Genomic DNA, 20,031 nt, shown 5'->3' with positions numbered 1-20,031 from the left:
AGACCACGTTGTTGCCGTATCGCAGTCAAAAGATTCTCGCGCCAAAGGCCATCTCGGTCTTTCGTGCGCGGACGAGCAACCAATCATGCTTTAAGGGGCGTGATAACGCGCGATCGGACGCGATTACTCGCGAATGCATTGTTGCATTGGGATATTATTTAGATACCTTAATTCTCTATCCAAAATCTTTTCAGAGATTAATCAATATGGGACTAAATATACGTCCGTACTAGATTCTCGCATATTTTTTTCGTTCAAACTCTAACGTATTCATCGGATTAAGAATTCAAATCCATTCAAATTTAATCACAAGCACCACGATCGGCTCATGATCAGCCTCCGTGAATTCATGCTACAATGTTTCCTAATCCACTTAGGCTATGGGCCGAGTTTTCTCTGATATCATTATTACAAGTCTCCATTGTCACCATCGTTGCCGCCAGCTAATTTCTTTCCCCTAGTAGCTAGCAGATTGAAGAGCAAGAAAGCGATGCAAAAAAGAAAAGAAAAGAAAAGAAAAGAAGAAAAGCAAGTAGCCATTGAGAAGGATAGCATTAGCAAAATTGCTTCACAAGAGTCCAAGGTTGAAGGATAGGGATATCAATAGCAAACATCGATTCAAAAACGAAAATGATTCAGAGGGTTTGGAGGCAACAAGTTCGAATAGTAGTTCTCATCAATTTAGCGCTTTAGAGTCTATTATTTAGTATTTTTTTATTAGTGTACATTAGCTTCCACTATATTAGTAGCTGAAAATGCTTTAATCTTATGCTATTTTTTTCGATTCTCGTGCACCGATGTTTACAGATGTAGGAGAGCTTCCATTCTCAAAATCATAGCTAAAATGGTTTCTTCCATCGATAACTTCTATGAAAGGTGGAGGGCCTTTTAGTTATTTTCTATTTTTTACCGAGCTACATCAAAAAATAAGCCATCATATCTTATCGGGATATTTATAAAAATTTAAGGTTAAAGCGTTTTTTGCCCGAACTGGAAAAGGTATTTCTCCTTATTACTAGTCTATTTATATTATATAAAAACAAAATGCATATATGTCAAAGACTTCAGTTAACGACAAAACCCAAGGGGAAGATTTGTCACCAAAGAGACAATTGAATGATTCAATAATATCCTTTAGTATGAACTGGAAAACGTATCTCTCCTTGCCACTAGTCTATTTATATTATATAAAAACAAAGTACACATATGTCAAAGTCTTCAGTTAACGACAAAACTCAAGAGGGTGATTTCTCCCCAAAGAGAATTGAATGGTCCAATAATATCCTTTAGTTTCAATAAATAAGTGCCCTTTACCACACACAGACACGTACCCAAAAAAATCGGGTATCCCATCGGCCTCACACTCCTAGGACCCTGTTGTGGTTCAAACCTAGCCCGATGGTGACCACGCCGGAAGAGTCGAAAAAGTCGTCGAAAGAAGCCCGCGATCAACAATATATCTGCATAAAGCCTCATCATTATTTTCGAGGAGAGCTCTCCGACGATTAAGTTAGAATAGAGTCTAGTTGGTCCAGCCAAAAAGTTCCTTAGGATTTACCTGTTAGGATTCTTTATAGTCCCAGTAAGAGCGCTTAGGTGGCGGAGGTATGGTCCGTTCCCATCATGAGTGGAAGTGGTGCGCAGCCAAAGCTCGCTTGTGGCGTGCGGTGGAGTCCGTTCTTGGGAATGGTAAGGCATTGACAGTCGTAGTAGGGTATGGCTGGTTTCCGTTATGAGTGGGAGTGGCACACAGTCAGAACTTACTTGTGGCGCATAGTAGAGTCCGTTCTTGAGAATGGTAAGGCGTTGACAGCCATAGCAAGATATGGCCGGAGTAGCATGGCGCTGTCCTTGGCTGTCGTGGGCTGGCAAGCGAAGCATAGCGTAGTGGCGTCGCAATGTACGCCACATAAGAGGGTGTAGGCACGCACATGCTTGTGGCTGTTGGCAAGGCCGAGCTTGTCAAGAGATCACATCAGGCATTTGGCGAGGTCGGCTAGACGGGTGCTAAGGCCAGCCTAGTATCCCGAATTCCGAAATGTGCTCAGTGGAGGGCTCCGAGCTCAAGGGTCAAGATGTATTACTGGAGAAGGCGCTCCGAGCTCAAGGGTCATGGTGTATTACTGGAGAAGGCGCCCCGAACTCGATCGGGGCGAGTTGGCGTATACAGGAGGCGCCCCGAACTTGGTCGGCAAGTCAGCGAATATTTGAGGTTGAAGGAGCTTTCGGCGGAGTCCGAGGTCGGGCAGATTTTGAGCCGGACCGAGGACACGTTTGGTCAGCGTTGGTGTCTAGTGGGCCGAAATTGAATTGCCCTTTTGTTGTGGGCTGGATGATCTATTTTGCCCCCCCCCCATAAGACCCAACGTCTAGAAGATCTGCTATCTCCTCTTTTGTTCTCCTTCCGTTTAACCCACGCCTCTCTATCTCTCTCTCTCTCGTAAACATATGGTCAGGCTCTAGCAAAAAACATACCGTCGAGCAAGACAAACCAATAAGGATGAGGGAGCAGAGTTCCATATTACTGTTATTATGACAGTGATCGCCATACTTTAGTTCGGATGGTGCCTCTTTTTGCCTTCCAAGCAAGAAGTCGGAGGTTTGAATCCGCGCGACAGTACCTCCATTTGAAATCCCAATTTGTCCAATGGAGCACGAAAAAAATTGGGTGACTACCATCCATTGCTTAGAGACGTCCGAATTATAGTCGGTGGTGGGTTAGTTTTGTAGGCAAAGCATATAGTTAGAGAGGCTAACAAAGCTGTGGATTCGATAGCCTTTCATGCAGCCAACCACTCCGTAGATATTTTTTGGGTGGAAAAAACGGAGTTACCTGATTTACTTAAGAACTTGTTATTTTTCAACTTTTTTTTTTTTTTTCCGATGTATCCATATATGTACTGTATGATACACCCACTTTAAAAAAAAACTAATTAATAAATGTTCAATTCCATAAGCGGTGGATCGGGTAGGATGGGCTTAGGTAAAATTGCAGTAGGGTAGTCATGATGGTTTTAGAGGCCTCCCACCATAGTAAGAACAATGCATGCATGGAGTCATGTTGTGCCCTTCTATGTACTCATATAATAAATTACAAATATTTCCTCTTATATTTTATAACGGTGGCCTTTAAATTAACATTAATAGTTTATGAATAATCAAGTTGTTGGAAAACTGGGCTACCTTTCTGTACATTATTATTAATTTTTATTTTTAACTAATAAAAGGTATTGTTTATGTGATAGATATTGACAATAGTAGCAATGCTTTTACTCCTCACTCAGCAACTCGCTTCCATGTGGTAGTATTTAATTGGTGCAATATGGCCAAGTATAGTCTTGGTTATCTTGCCATTGGACCATTTGATGGTTTGATGCGGTATTCATTATTTGATTATGCTGAAAGATAAATGAAAACTTATCATATCTTATTCATAATTCTATTTTCGACGCTGCGTCAAACTATCAAATGGTCCTATCCACCCTACTTTGCTCCTTTGGGTATTTTGAGTACCATAGGCTAGAAAGTGAAGCATGCCCTTAGGGCTCGTTTGGTTCGCGGGAAGCATTTTTCTTCCTAGAAATATGATTCCTGGGAAACAAATTCCTAGGAAGAGAATGCCTAGGAAAGTATTTTTGGCATGTTTGGTTGACCATGGGAAAGTGACAAATTTCCAAGGTGCTTATGTTTGGTTGGCCATCCACTTTCCTAGGAAAGTTATATATAATTCCTATTATGCCCTTAATAAAAATTAGGTTTTTAATGCCTCTTTAATGCTTCTTTAATGCTGAAGGGACTTTTTGGGAAAAAGTAAAAATGGAGTGATTCCCGCCTCATGGGAAAGTAACTTTCCCATGTTTCTCATGGGAAAGACTTTCCCATGAAATGTGGGAATCACATTCCCATGGGAATATAACTTTCCCTTCTCTCTCCTTTGAAAACTCCAACCAAACAAGAGGCATCTCATTACTTTTCCGTTGACCACACTTTCCCCCCTTCTTTTCCCGCGAACCAAACGAGCCCTATAGTTTATGAATAATCAAGTTGTTGGAAAACTGGGCTACCTTTCTGTACATTATTATTAATTTTTATTTTTAACTAATAAAAGGTATTGTTTATGTGATAGATATTGACAATAGTAGCAATGCTTTTACTCCTCACTCAGCAACTCGCTTCCATGTGGTAGTATTTAATTGGTGCAATATGGCCAAGTATAGTCTTGGTTATCTTGCCATTGGACCATTTGATGGTTTGATGCGGTATTCATTATTTGATTATGCTGAAAGATAAATGAAAACTTATCATATCTTATTCATAATTCTATTTTCGACGCTGCGTCAAACTATCAAATGGTCCTATCCACCCTACTTTGCTCCTTTGGGTATTTTGAGTACCATAGGCTAGAAAGTGAAGCTTCCACTAAGGGCTCGTTTGGTTCGCGGGAAGCATTTTTCTTCCTAGAAATATGATTCCTGGGAAACAAATTCCTAGGAAGAGAATGCCTAGGAAAGTATTTTTGGCATGTTTGGTTGACCATGGGAAAGTGACAAATTTCCAAGGTGCTTATGTTTGGTTGGCCATCCACTTTCCTAGGAAAGTTATATATAATTCCTATTATGCCCTTAATAAAAATTAGGTTTTTAATGCCTCTTTAATGCTTCTTTAATGCTGAAGGGACTTTTTGGGAAAAAGTAAAAATGGAGTGATTCCCGCCTCATGGGAAAGTAACTTTCCCATGTTTCTCATGGGAAAGACTTTCCCATGAAATGTGGGAATCACATTCCCATGGGAATATAACTTTCCCTTCTCTCTCCTTTGAAAACTCCAACCAAACAAGAGGCATCTCATTACTTTCCCGTTGACCACACTTTCCCCCCTTCTTTTCCCGCGAACCAAACGAGCCCTAAAGATGCCAATTGACCATGCTAGTAAAGTAAAATCTTTCATTATTATAACCAGTGACCTCAGCTTAAATCCAATCTCCACTAGGTTTTGGAGTCCATTGCAATGGAACAACAGGTGTTAGAACTTTCAAAGAGTAGCTATTTGACTTATATGATTAACACCAGCAACTACCTCCGCCGTAAAGAACAACCGAGGAAGGGGGAATATTTATTTTTCTGGGTAGAGTACAAAATTGGACGAAACCAATCCCGGAGAAGCAATACAATCTCTTACTCCAAACACAAAAGTTATCGCAATTATTATTTATGGGTAGCTAAAATATCCACATTAGTGGGTTAATTTTGAGTCATTGGCTCAAAAAAACCAAAGTTACCTGATTTGCTAAAACTAAGCAAGGTATGAGTTGGTTTATCAGAAACATGTTTCCAGTGTAGTTTATTCTAATATCAAGAACATGGATAAAATTATATATATATATGAAGATTCATTCAAAGGTTCTTGTTTTGATCAATCAAACAATTCATAGATTATTTTAGATATGCTAGGTCTCCTAAACATTCCTGTTCCATTTTCTCTTGTAAATTTTTTTATATGTCATCTATCTCATACTTCTTGATAGGCTCCAACCATGTTATCATTGTGAATCTTCATAAATATTAATTTAAGGTATCATTAATTTATCACATGAGATATTTTTGTCCTATCTTATACCATAACAATTCACCAGGTTAGGCTTAATTGAAAATTATAAGGCCGAACCCCACCCAAACCAATGAATTAGGTAGCTCCCAAATGAATTAGGTGAGTTTGAGTTAATATTTAGCTAAAGATGATTTAGGCCCAATTTGAGCTTCGACGGGCCATTCGCATAGCATGATGTCTTAATTTTATGCATCGCAATTCTTTTTTCCTCCAATCCTATATAATTTCTAGTATGCTATGACCATTCTAGTGATCCATGGTGGTTCAGATGCGTGGATAACACCTTTGAAAGTACAAAAATTGATGCAGCTAATGTTTTAGATATATCATATGGTCTCCTAGATTTTGCTTCCAATATGTCACTATTTGACGGAGATTAGAGTTGTGGACGAGCTCAAGCTTGTTTCCCTCTCTGGCCTTCTTGACAACTTGATATTAGATATTCTACGTCCGCCCAATGAGTGCACATTTCTTGTATCTCTTTCCAGAGTTTTAGACATGGCTTGCTTCCTTGTTGAGTGCCCCAATTAGCACCTTTCTCATGCCATTTGCATGCCTGTTGTGATTTTCCCCCCCTTTTTCTTTTTTATTTTTAGAATGGATGGCCAAATTTGTCATGGTACAATTTCTTTGAGCTCCCAAGGTATTGGGGAGTTAGCATCACAGAAGCAATCTATGGAGTATCGACCACTGAGCAACATGAGCATCAATTCAATTCGTAGCTACATTGATCTAAGGATGCACAAATATAGCCAGGAATTATTCAAGTGGTGTGGATATTTTGCAAATATCAAGAGACAGTGGGCGGGCATTACAATGTTACGAGGGGTACTTAGAGATCCAACAATGATGGTAGATGAGTCTCCCTAAAGCTATATTTCATAGGCTTGAAGATGGTGTCAGTGAAGACCATCCCTCCCCAAGCTGCTCAAAGCTCAACCAATGAGAACTTTATTAGAATTATTGCAAATAATGAGAATCCACTAGACGTCTTTTTAAAGTATAGAGCCATCAAAATTAAATTCCAATGGATAGAGATTCTCGAGTGAAATGAAATATCTTTTCTTTTTTCTTCTTTTTCTTTTCTTTTTTATTTTTATGCCGGGGGTGGGCGGGTGGGGAGAGTTTATATGGTAGCATTTCTGGAGTCATAATTGCTTAAAATGCGAGGAAAACATGCCTTATTTTCATACTTGAAAAATTATGCATGTACAGCTAACTTTTCATTGAATCTAGATTTGCTTCTTTTTTTTTTTTTTCTTTCTAATCACATTGTTGATTGGTTTTTCTTTCTAACCACAAATTTTCTTCTTGGAAAGATAGACATCCAGAGAGAGGGGGAGAGAGACTGTGAGAGAAGAGCCTACAAATTTAATAGTTTCTCTTGATCATATTTGTGCACTAGAGTCATTCCCTTCGAGTTTATTGTTGATGAATAATTGAAAAAATGCAAGAATATATTGAATTAGTTTGCTCATTTGTTTCTCAAGCAATGTGGCATGTGGGGATTGTTTCATCAAAAATGAGTTTGCTAAATATAATACACTCTTCATTACATTTTTCTTCTAACAATAAAGTGGATTGGCTTTACTAGCAAACGAAAATTTCAAGGCCCTATTAGAGGTAAACGATGAACAAACCACACCAAGATTCATGTACAGTATTTTTAAAAAATATGTCAGTTATTCAACAAAGCCATCACGCATCTCAGGCTAACTCGATTCACATCAAAGGTCTTAATGCTTGAAACGATAACTAGATTAGTTGTTGGTTCCTGCTGATGTGGCTTGAAGAGGCTGGTGCAATTTATCAGGATTCATGGATTTTTCTCTGTGATATTTTTTTTTTATTTTGCACAAGATAAAAGCAATATCATAGAAGAGCTAGTAGACGATTCAGGCTCTTCATTGCATTTCTTCCTCCTTGATGATAAAACGTGATGCTTTGCCCGCCAAATATCTGCCGAGTTCTCTTGCCGTGGAAGGAATCCCCCGAAGCAAGGCGCAGAACTCCCTATCATTACTCGTGCCATGGGCTCGGCAGACCAAGCCGATATTCCGTTGTCCGGGGGGAGCGTGCACCGCACCGCCTGACCCAATGTCGGCAAACCGACGAACGCCCAAATCAATACACCTCATAACCGTAAGATATTAATCCTACGGCTACCATCCCGTCTCCACATCGTTCGCCAAGCACTGGATCCCCAGCAGGTACATTAAGATGCCCATCGGCCTCCTTTGGAGCCCCCATCGCCCCCCACCCCTCTTTCGTTCTCCTTCGGGAGGAGACGCTCCGCTCTTCTTCAAAGGGGGGAGAAACGCTGCTCTCGCCGCGATGGTATCCATCCTCTCCTCCTCCTCCTCCTCCTCTAAACGCTCTCTCCATGTCGCTCCACGCCTCGTGATCTCCGGGCCGACACTCCTCTCCTCTCTCTTCCATGCATCGGACTAGAAGCTTCCGGACCCGATGAAGGCGCAGAAGCTGGCGCTCAGCATCTCCGTCGGGGAGAGCGGAGATCTCCTCTCCCGAATCGCCAAGGTGGTTCGCTCTCCTTTGATCGTTCTGGGAATGCACAGTAGGAGTTTGTACACGTTGTCTCGTTTCTTTCCGTGGATTTGGATTTCTTGATGCGTTTTGATCAATTTCAATGCGGGCGGCGGTGGGGTTGTGAATCTTTGATTTCTTGGGAGTGTAGATGGCTCGCGTAGTCTGGGGTTTGGTCTGTAGGACGGTCTTTAGGGTTTACGGTTCGATGATTGGAGCTCGAAATTCATCCTTTCTAACTTTCTCGTTTTCAGTTCTTGGAGAAGCCGGGGTTCCTAACTTTTTCGTTTTCAGTTCTTGGAGAAGCCGTGGTTCTTGATCTTTTCTTTCTGTGATGTATAGGTCGCACCATCATCTCCGCGTTCGAGGGAAAGGGAAAAAAAAGGAAACAGAGAGATTTTTTTTTTTTGGAAAAAATTCGTAGAGTTTTCAATGTCAGCCGAGCTACCCTCTCTTTCCCTCACCTCTATACTATCTGATATTTCTTTGAATCTAACAGGACTCGGTACCTGTTATCACTCGGTTTTTGCTGTAGAAACAGCTTCTTTTTTGGATTTCGTGACTAATTCCAATGTGGCCATGGTGTTTGCGAATCATTGATGATTGCTTGTGAGCGCTGATTGCTCGTATACTTGTGGTTTAGCATTTGAGATGATTGTTAGGGTTTATAGTGTAATGACCCGAGCTCAAATTTCAGACCTAAACTTCTTGTTTATGGAGGAGGCACACTTTTTTTGTTGTGTCGGGATTTGCAGTTCTCGGAGTAGCTGGGATTATCGATCCTTTCTTTCTGCATTATAGGCTATGCCACCATGTCTGCATGCGAGTGGAAAAATAAAAGAAAAAAAAACAGAGCTCTGATCTCCGCATGTCTAAGTTAGTTAGGCTGCTTATCTTTATGTTACAGATGCTAGCGTTCTTTGGGTGTAGAAGGCATGATAACAATGCCTTTGGATAGCTTCTTTTGGATAATTTATTGCTGAAGTTAGGTTCTACTGTTGAGATACTAGAGCTTAAGGAGAGGAACCTACTATGTGTTGAAAAGCACCAGTTCTTTCAGGCGAATTGACAGCTGGCATTAAATGCTGCTGGTTTTGCTAATTGTCGGTTTTATTAATGGTATGCGGCATGAGATTTAAATTCTAAATTTGGTTTCCGTCAAGACTATGATCTGGAAATAAGTTAACTCTAAGTCATATGCATGAAGTGGTATACATGAAAAGCGAGCAATCCTTTTCTGAAGATTTGATATCTCATCAAAAAAAATCTTTTATCCAGATATTGTATCCGAATGAAACAAAATGAAGGGGCAAAACAGATATTTAGTTATTAATTTTGGTTATACTCTGACTAACATTTTGAGTTGAATGGAGTGTCTGTATTACTAATGACATAATTTTGAAGGTTTTCCATATTGCTCGAAGAAAGCCTAGGATGTAAGCCAATTCATATATCCAGGAAGGGAAATGAACCTGATCTTTATAGAAGTTGAGAAATAAGAACCCATAAAACCCAGAAAAGGAATCCTTCATAGGAGAGATATGATAATAAGTCAGCAATTGATGAATCAAAACTGGAGGACTCTTAGAAATATCAACTGGATATGACATCCATATAAGACCATGTAAATGCTTCTTTACTGATTCAGGGTATTCTTAATTGGGAACTATTCTACTGTTTTTACTTGCCATTTACTCTGTCTCATACTTGAGTATCTCTCATTGTTGTAATATCTTATTTTTCTTCATATATGCTTTGTTTTTTTAACTATTGTCACGATCTTATCAGATTATCTAAATCCTAAAATCTTGCATCAGTTTCTTGTTATTTGGTCAGAACTAGCCAAAACTTCTATGGTAAGCACCAGATTAATCAAAGCATCTGGGTTACAGATACCAAACTGAGAATCATCGCTGATCTGAACTTGAATTCTTAATATATGCTAGTATTTCTAGTCTTTTAATGGAACATATTTTTGTCGTAGGGAGTAGATGCAGCATTTGACATGACTAAATGGCAGTAAAATCATAAAGCTAATTTTAAGTGTGGACAAAATAACCAATTAGGTTTGATTGTGCTATAGTTCAAGCATCACTGGAGTTTAATTTGCACGTAGCTTCATTATTCTGAGTACTAGTGATGTATTCTGCTTTCAAACTCTAGATTGTTCATTGATCTTGCTGATAGGTGTAATGTATTTTTTGGAATACTTTTTTTTCAGAATATTCAAATGTGTTGACATTTCCAGTGTTTCTTAGAACCATGTTTTAAAAATGTTGATCTAGTGATGGCATAAAATAGCTAATATCTATGATGGTGTAAAACTCACTATCTTCACTCAATTAATTTGACATATCTATCACTTGATTTCACTTTAGAGTTTTTATTTTTCACTTCTAATTTCTCCAATTCTGTGCAGGATGGTAGTGTCTCTGCTTTAAAGAAGCATGTTGAAGAGGAAGCTCGTGAGCTTACTGGTGAAGCTTTTTCTCGTTTCATGGATCAGCTGTATGATCGAATATCTGCTCTTCTAGAAAGCAATGATGTTTCAGAAAATCTGGGGGCCCTACGAGCCATAGATGAATTAATTGATATACCCTTGGGGGAAAGTGCATTCAAGGTTTCAAAATTTTCAAGCTATTTGCGGACTACTTTTGAGGTAAAGCGTGATCGTGAGATCTTAATTCTTGCGAGTAGGGTACTAGGTCATCTGGCCAGAGCTGGAGGTGCAATGACGGCTGACGAAGTAGAGCGGCAGGTCAGTTTCTTCTTTCTTCAGATTCCTGAGTGTCACCTTAGCTGAGCTTTATGAGATTTTCTCATCCTTTTCAGATAAAAACTGCTTTGGAATGGCTCCTTAGGGAAAGAATAGAGTACCGTCTTTTTGCAGCTGTCCTTATTCTGAAAGTAAGTCCAAATTTTTCCCCACTAATATTATTTATTTCTGGAATTGTCGTTTTGCCAGGTTGCTGAACAGTTTTTTGTTGTATTGATATTTTATCTGATTTTTTTCTTCTATTGTTTTCTTGGGTTTGTGGAATTTAGTGTATACATTTTCTTATATGAAATTTCTGCCTCATGGAGTTCATTGTCTTTGTGTGCCAACATTCTGTTTATTATGCTTAAAATGTATAATTGTTCAATTTGATATCTGAAATTGGCTTTGCAATTGCAAATTTAGGGAAAAGGGAATACCGTTCTTTGGCAAAGCATCAATTGTTAATGATCACCCATTTCTAGTCAAAAAGTTTATCCCTGATAAATTTATTGCAGGGATTCTCACCAAAGTTTCAGTTTTCTTCTTCACTCACAAAATACTTTTTGATGTTCATCCTATCCATCTGAAATTTTAAGTTTGTAGGATTAAAATGAAGTCAATACCCCACATATTATCTGGTTTTGAGACATATGATGTGCTTAATGTGATATTGAACACCTTCTCTTCTTTCTTATAGGAAATGGCTGAAAATGCATCTACTGTTTTCAATGTTCATGTACCCGAATTTGTGGATGCCATATGGGTTGCATTGAGGGACCCCACATTGGATGTTAGGGAGCGGGCTGTGGAAGCTCTGCGGGCTTGCCTTTGTGTCATTGAGAAGCGCGAGACACGTTGGCGGGTGCAATGGTAAGCTTACTACGTTTTACCATGTAAGGTTATGGCTTTATTTAGCACTCTATCAACATGACATTGTACTTAAAATTCTGTTATTTCATTGTTATTGATGATTCTTCTCACTGCAATGGAGGGAAGATAGTGCAATGTGTATTATATGTGCTGCTTTGTCTTTCCTGTAATTTCACTTTCTATGGTTGGTTGCCGTGACAGATATGCGTAATGTTAGACTGTTAGTAATCTGCAAGCTAGATGGGACGATGGTGCATAGTGCAATGTGTATTATATGTGCTGCTTTGTCTTTCCTGTAATTTCACTTTCTATGGTTGGTTGCTGTGACAGATATGCGTAATGTTAGACTTTAGTTATCTGCAAGCTAGATGCGAAGATGGTGCATAGGCCATTATCACAACTGTCCTTATGAAGGCATATTTGATCTGCATGGCGAAGTCGTCATACCGTCGGTCCATTGGCATGAAACCCTTTAATACATGTTGTGTCTCCTTGAAGTAGCGTCTAAAACTCAGTCATAGGCATGAATTTGTTGCTTCTCCTTGCATATGGTATATTTGTGATGAGGGCACAACCCTATGAGCTTGCTGATATGATTATGTTTCAGTTCTGTGCCCCGGCACATATGATTGCATATGAATGTGCAAGGTTGATTTCTATGCAATATTTCAAATCTCATAGTACACTCCCATACTGATCATCTACCAGTACAGTGTGAGATGCATTATGCCCCTTGTATCTGCTCATGGTTCACCAAACAGGAAAGTACCCCTATTTCGATTTGGTAGAAGATATGGGGTCGATATGGTATGATATGGTCAAGATCTGAAACTATTTTATGTCTCTGTACAACTGTCTTCTCATGCTTGCTATTTCACACTCAGCCAACAAGCCTTTTCCACATCTTTATAGGTTCATGCCATGGATTAATCATTTTTCAAGCTTAACTCTTCTTATTGTTTTGTTTTCAACCTGAGGCCAACCTGCTTGAGCTGTGTCCAATTCCGATGAAGGAACCTAGAAGGCCAGCTGGCAGGTAGAAAAATTTAATGAGTTGGCTTGATGGTTAAGTTGGTATTGCTATTCCGGTCTCTTGTATTTGTTTTACTCCCCACTGACAAGTTTTTTCTATATCTTTTTGGATTTGCTTTATGTCATTGACAAATAAGCAGTTGATGGGTAGAAATACTACTTAAATAAGTAGTTTGAGCTCATGCAACCAAGGAAATCCTCCAAGATTAGAGCTAAGAGTCTGGAGGAAGAAAAGCCTAGGTTCAATTATGGGAATGGCATTTCTTTTTAGGAACCAATTAATAGAAACCAAACTAAAAGTACAATGCCAAGCCATTTGTTGATACAGTATGGACCCCTGAGGTTTTTTCCCTTGCTTTCCTTTCCTACCATTTATTGTTCATTGTAATGTTTAAGGTCAGAACTTTTTCTCACTTTACTGATTTTTATATATTTTTATCAAACTTATGCTTCTCTTTGATGTGTTTACTTATATTCTCTAACTATCATCAGGTATTACCGTATGTGTGAAGCTGCACAAGTGGGACTTGGTAAAAATGCTTCTGTACATAGTATACATGGCTCATTACTAGCGGTTGGAGAACTATTGAGGTACCTTGGGTTTTCGTCAAGCTTACTATATTTATGTTCACTGGGCTAGTTTTTGCTTATTGCCTTCTGACCTATATTGAAACCTTGTTGTTTGCTTTGGAGCATTTGTAATGACGATGATAGCTTTGAATATTGTAGATTGGGCGATGCAGTATGTGAGAGTTGTGGCCATTCCTATCTATTGCATTATGGTTTTTTAGCCTGTATTTTTAACCTAAAACACATTGTTGAAGTAGCTTCATATGTTGCGACATACACATTTATTAAATTACATTATGGATAAGTGGATTATTTGGATTGCGATATTTGATTAATTATTTCAGCAAAACAACTTTGGCATGTTGTTGGCCATGCAAGCAAAACTTAGTACTTTCATAGAAAGAGAGAATTCTGGATTTCAGTGGTGCAAAGCTAAAATGTTCTTCGTATGAGGTCCTCTTGCTGTTTTCTGCCTTTGATGGCAGATTCGGTGATGAGGAAAAAGAATTTTTCAATCCACGAGTCCCTCAAAATATGCAGGCCTTAATTACACAGTTATTCTTCAAGATTCTTGTTACTGAATTTTGCCAGGATGACTATATATGCTAATAAAAAGTATACTGTCTGATCAATAGTATGACGATTGACCATCCATTACTTCATGATGTCAGTACCGGGTCAGTCTGGATTTGCCCTTCGGAGATGTCTCATGTGTCTGTGTTCTCAATTTGGCACACATTAGCATGGATTCTTAGCTGGCTCTTTGCCTTTGCAACCTCAAGCATCAAAAGTTTTGGAAGGCTCTGCAACATGCAAATTGGTGCAAAACAAGGAAATGAAGGAAAAATGTTTTCTACAAGTGTTTCTACGCTGGAATGGAGTACTGGTGTATGGTTCCATGAGGACACTTGGTTTAGAATCTGAGCTATCTTGTTTGAGGCACCTAGGCACAGGATATCATTTTGCTGGTGCTTCTTTTGTGCTTTTCTTCTTCCTCTTTTTGTTTAGGTGGTGAAATCTTTGCAAAAATTTCTCATTTTTTCTTTGATGACTATTTTCCACTTTGTTTTAAGAAAATATATATTCCTTATTCAAATTATATGAAGCTTACTGACCTTTTGTTTCCCCTTCAGGAACACAGGTGAGTTTATGATGTCTAGGTATAGGGAGGTGGCCGATATTGTTCTCAAATACCTTGAGCACCGTGATCGGCTTGTTCGTCTCAGCATAACATCATTGCTTCCACGTATTGCTCACTTTTTGCGTGATCGTTTTGTGACAAACTATTTAAAGGTTCATATATCTTCTTTTAGCCTTGTGTTGACAATTGCTGGAGTTGCTGGGCTAGCATTTTTCTTGCATGAATAGTCTTTTATTTGATATATACTGACTGCTTTTGAGTTTGATAGTTTGTTGACAGAAAAGTGTTGATTTTGCAATTTGTATTGAGTTCTTTTCCTGAATTTACTTGCACAGATTTGCATGGATCATATCCTAGCAGTTTTGCGCAATCCAGCTGAACGTGCTAGTGGGTTTATTGCACTGGGGGAAATGGCTGGAGCTTTGGATGGTGAACTTATCCCTTATTTGCCCACAGTAACTGTACACTTGCGCGATGCAGTAAGTTATCAACATATGTTTCAACATATTTGCAATGATTGTAGGTGTTGCAACTGCTCAAGTATTTGTATAATTCATAATTTCACAGATTGCTCCTCGTAGAGGGAGACCATCAGTTGAGGCCTTGGCTTGTGTGGGAAGTTTTGCAAAAGCCATGGGTCCCGCTATGGAACCTCATGTCCGTGGTCTATTGGATTCAATGTTTTCTGGTGGTCTCTCTCGTACCCTGGTAGAAGCCCTTGAGCAAATAACTGTTAGGTATGTTTGTCTGGTATATTCTCTACTTCTATACCTGATTTCTGTTTTGTAGTTCTGAATTCATGTAATATATTCATCTAATATTTTTGCATCTGTTGCAGCATTCCATCTCTACTACTTAGCATTCAAGAACGCTTGCTGGGTTGTATTTCCATAGCACTCTCCAAAACCCCATACCAACAGGCAAAGCTAGGTGCTGCAGCCGTTCGCACAAATTTGACTAACAATGCTCAGCAATTTCAAGACATTAGTGGTTCAGCTCTCGTGCAACTTGCTTTGCAAACCCTAGCCCATTTCAATTTTAAGGTTGGCTTCCGTGACTTGTAGCTCGTCCATAAAGTAAAACACGCATACTTTTCAGTGAAAGCTGAAATTTACTTGTACTTCAGGGCCATGAGCTTCTGCAATTTGCTAGAGAATCTGTTGTTGTTTATCTAGAGGATGAGGATGGTACCACTCGAAGAGATGCTGCCATATGCTGTTGCAGATTAGTAGCAAACTCCTTTGCTGGAATACCTGGTCCACAGTTTACGTCAAGTAGATCGAATAGAATTGGTGCAACAAAGCGACGTCGCCTTGTGGAGGAGGTTTGTCTTGCTGCACATTTACATGCTTATTCTTATTTAGAAGTTTTATGCGATTCTACATTTGTCTTATCCTTCTTTAGGCAGCTATGTGAGTTGAATAATTGTTTTCCCCAGATACTATAGATAATTGATCTATCCAGATACTAGTAATTAACTCAAGGTTTGCTGACTGGTATCAGAGGGCATACCGGTTGGTGACCGGTTTGGCATGGTACGTGCCGTTCCGGGGCTTACCAAAATAGGGAGAGCTGGAGAGAGAGGGGGAGAGGGAGAAGGAGAAAGAGGAAAAGATGGAGAGAGGGAGGGAGAAAGAGAGAGAGAGAGAGGGAGAGGGAGGGAGGGAGAGAGGGGCTCGGATCCGGTGAGAGAGAGGGGGAGAGAGGGAAGAGAGAGCGACTTACCTGGGTCGTACGGTGTTGTCGTGGACCAGCAAGGGCGAAGGGCTTCGGTTAGGGTTTCGACATGGCGAAGAGGGCGAGCGAAGGTGGAGAGGGTGAGCAAAGAGGGCGATCGGGCGATTCAGGCCTTTTTATATGCCGAACCAAAGGTAATGCTTGAACCGTGCCGGTAACCGGCCAGTCCGGTTAGGTACGCCTTGAACTGGCTGGTCCGGCACGGTTCAACGATCCATGTTATTAATCTTTTTCTGTTTAAGTGGTGCCTCACCGCTTTGAGACTGTAATGCAAAAAATAAAAAAAGTATGGAAAAAGAGTGTTTTAATAACTACCATTCGAACCTTATGCTAGACAACCATTTACATATTCTGCAGCCTTGAAGCAACTTCTCTTTATAGTTAATAAATAGTTAAATGCCCCCTTTTCTTTAATTGGCATATAATATGACATTTCATTTTATTTTATTGGTAAAATGTGAAAAACCATTTATACTCAGTTTAGGTCTTAAAGCTTCTTTTTTTTTTAAAGTTTTGACCAGGTCAAATAAGTTTTGGTTTGAATTTTGGAGTTTCAGCTGAAAAATAATAACAGAATCAGAAAATTATAAATTTTAGTATTATATGGAATGGGGATATTTCCCAATTTTATTCCAAATTTATCCCTTCAATATCAGAACACTCTTTAAGGCCCTACTCCTTTCTTTGATCTTAGAATTCTCTTACTATCCTAAATCCTTTTAGTCCTTGGATTCTTCCTGATATGCACATGAATCAATCCTACCCCTCTCCCTCTCCCTCTCCCAATTCCCTCCAAACATTAGGCAGAGAAAAGACACCAACCCTCATGCGCTCAGCTTTTCCAATCTGGGTGGGTACCTAAGTTGTTCACATCCCATGATTAATGTGTGACCTGGATACTCGCGTCTTGCTCTAAAAATCCATGTCACGTACGTATCCGACTTGGGTATGTATTAGATACTGGTATACTTATGAAGTTCCTTGGTAGCCACTAGCCACTATGAGAGATTGCAAAAACATTGAACTCTTTTACCAATAACCTTAATACCCTATTTTGATGTTAGGAGTGAGTATTTGTTCTTTTTAGAGATGAGTTAAGGATACAAGCAAGGTAGGTTGAGCCGATACCCGTACTGGTCAGCTACTGGTATGGTATTAGTTCGGTACCGTACCGACACTCGGTATGGCTGGGTATGCTGATTTCGATTTGGCGCACATTTGTTTTTGTTTTTTCAAGTTTTTTTGTTGTTTAATGATGTTTATGAAGATTTTTAGTGATTTAAACATTATTTTGATGTTTTTTGAGGTGTTTTGATTTTCTTTAAGATGTTGCATCTTTTTTTCATGCTTTTTGTTTCTAAAATGAGTATAATTTCAATGATAAATGTAATTAAAGTACGTCAATCATTATATTCATAAAGAATATCAATAAAATATTGAATAAAAAGTCAATTTAAATACATACTGACATAGAAAATCTCATGGAGTGGCAATATTTTTCATAGATGTCGAGGTCGTCTTCATATACAGGAGGCTCAACCCAATTCTTAATCCATATGGCCCCTCGCTCCTATAAGCTCGTCGGGCTGCCATAAGGTATGTAGCCTAGATAGTTTCAGTACGTATTATGGGTGACGATGTTGCTCCGAGAGGAGTCATCTACTCGATACTGTGGCTGTGGTGATACAGTGACTCCTTCCATAGCGACACCGTCACCCATAGCATGTATAGGGACTATCTAGTTTACGTACCTTTATGGTGGATAGAGAATTGGGTTGAGTCTCCTCCATACGAAGTTGACTCCGACATCTACAAGAGATATCAGCATTCCATGAGATTTTAGATGTAGGTATGCATTTAAATTGACTTTATATTCTATATTTTATTGATTTTCTTTATAAATATAATGATTTATGTACTTTAATTATATTTATCATAGAAAGTATAGTTATTTTATGAACAAAAAGCATGAAAAAAGAAACAACACATTAAAGAACATCAAAACACCTCAAAAAACATCAAATTAATGTTTAAATCATCCAAAATCTTCATAAAACATTATTTAACATAAAAAAATAAAAAATAAAGAATAAAAACAACTGCATGCCGGTTTGAATTGGGCTGCGTAGTCGTACTGAGTGTCGGTACGGTGCCGTACCATATCAGTAGCTGACCAGTATGGGTTCCGGTACGGGTTTAGCTTACCTTGTTCAAAGGTGTAAATATATAGTTTAGTTGAAATCATATTGTATCTAATGTATCTTTGTATCTACCTTTCTCCCTTTTGCTGAGTTAGACACTTGAAAATGCATCTGAATCCGACTCTCATATCCATGTTCATGCAGCATTGCAAAGTTGTGCTGATTTTCACTCTCTAATCCTGCAAAACTGAAGGACTTGCTTGGATTTGTCCACATGAACTTGCCCTCTAGTCCACCTTCTAGTCCATCTATTCACATTAATCCTTCAACTTCGATGAACTTAGTTCTTACATCTTATCTCATCTATCCAAAATCATTTGCATTTAGTTGCACTAATTGGCTAGGTGAACATAGTCTTTCTGAGTAGGAGAAGGGTAGGTTAAGACACACTTTGGACAGATGCAAGGTGAGCCCTAGATAGCACATTGAGAGGTGTGAACTATGTGTTTGTGATTTCCTATTTGTGTGGGTCACATGTGACCGCTTATAAATCTGTGCACTATTATAGAGTTTTGGGAACTATTCATGTCCAGGAATTTTATGTAGAGGCCTAGTCATAGCAGAACATGGTTTATTGTGACCCTTTTTCTTTTTATTGTTAAAATTCATATATGTCATTAGCTGACTAAAACTTATTATGGGAAGAAAGTGGTGCAACCTATAATCGATTACTACAGGTGTAGATTGATTTCATAATAATCAATTATGGTGCGATTGATTAGACACCAGCAAATACTCATCACCCAAAAGAATATCATAGAGGTATGTGAACGCAAAACAGAACATGATAGATATCTTATTAATGAAGCCTAATCAATGAAATATAACTAGTGCAGCAAATTGAAATAACCACAACAGATGAAATAAAAAAATACTGCTAGTAAACTTGGGTTCCAAGGATATGATAGATGACGACAATGATAATGATGATGGGTGGAGATGATTGATGGACGAAGAAACGAGGGTTGGATAAAAGATGGTGGTAAAACTAGTCGGATAGTTACCTATGCAAGTTTGGTCCCTCCAATCCAATGAGAATCTTCAGGCCGTGCTCCACTAAGGTATCGAGATGAATGATGACGGGGTCAAGAAGGTGGCTCCAAGAAGAAATAGGTCAAGAAGCAAGATGAAAGTGGAAGGAAAAGGGTCTCTCAGGACTTCGCCTACGGTTGCACTCACTTTTCTAGGGTTTCTTCTCTTTTTTTTTTTGGCTGTTGTCCTCTCTTTTTATAGGCCGAGTTACTGTTTCGTGAATAGTAACCGAGTCGGGTTACTGTTCTGTGTTGTTTTCTGCAGATTTCTGCATAATTTTTTCCTCTTTTCTAACTTTCCTCCTTCCATACATGCACAATTCTATTTTCAAGACTATCATCCATCCTCCTCCGTTCCTAGAGATGAGTAATGACCGTGGGCATTGAAGAAAGACTAAGGCTCTAGTAATTAAGTATGGTGGTTTGAAGTTGGGTTAGGCTTTCTATCATACCTAGGTGGATCTTTTTTACTTGGCAGTACTAGTACATGACTCGACTGAAAATTCAAGCCTAAACATGGCTTTGGATGGAAAACACAGA

At 39.0% G+C, this 20,031-nt stretch overlaps 1 protein-coding gene across 3 annotated transcripts in view; it reads left to right on the top strand.

The window, feature by feature from the left end:
- The first annotated feature begins 7,835 nt into the window (after positions 1-7,835).
- The window catches only part of TOR (target of rapamycin), a 60,023-nt gene continuing 47,827 nt past the window's right edge, over positions 7,836-20,031 (top strand). For 2 of the 3 annotated variants that reach the window (XR_015967579.2, XM_039127048.3), the window contains exons 1-10: positions 7,836-8,145; positions 10,571-10,909; positions 10,984-11,058; positions 11,607-11,779; positions 13,304-13,402; positions 14,515-14,674; positions 14,858-15,001; positions 15,090-15,259; positions 15,361-15,565; positions 15,649-15,846. Coding sequence is in view for 2 of the 3 variants with exons in the window: in XM_039127048.3 (XP_038982976.1) it covers positions 8,074-8,145; positions 10,571-10,909; positions 10,984-11,058; positions 11,607-11,779; positions 13,304-13,402; positions 14,515-14,674; positions 14,858-15,001; positions 15,090-15,259; positions 15,361-15,565; positions 15,649-15,846 (1,635 nt within the window). In the remaining variant the exon portion in view is untranslated. Of the gene's footprint in view, positions 8,146-10,570; positions 10,910-10,983; positions 11,059-11,606; positions 11,780-13,303; positions 13,403-14,093; positions 14,390-14,514; positions 14,675-14,857; positions 15,002-15,089; positions 15,260-15,360; positions 15,566-15,648; positions 15,847-20,031 lie in introns of those variants that run through there. The other variant, XM_088701897.2, reaches the window with a different exon arrangement.

The sequence above is a fragment of the Phoenix dactylifera genome, chromosome 7, assembly GCF_051530095.1.
Source record: "Phoenix dactylifera cultivar Ajwa chromosome 7, Ajwa_hap1_PhDact_Kaust_v1.1, whole genome shotgun sequence".
Classification (NCBI taxonomy): Eukaryota; Viridiplantae; Streptophyta; class Magnoliopsida; order Arecales; family Arecaceae; genus Phoenix; species Phoenix dactylifera.
Note: the sequence above shows the minus strand (reverse complement) of the source record. Positions and strands in the feature narration are given on the sequence as shown.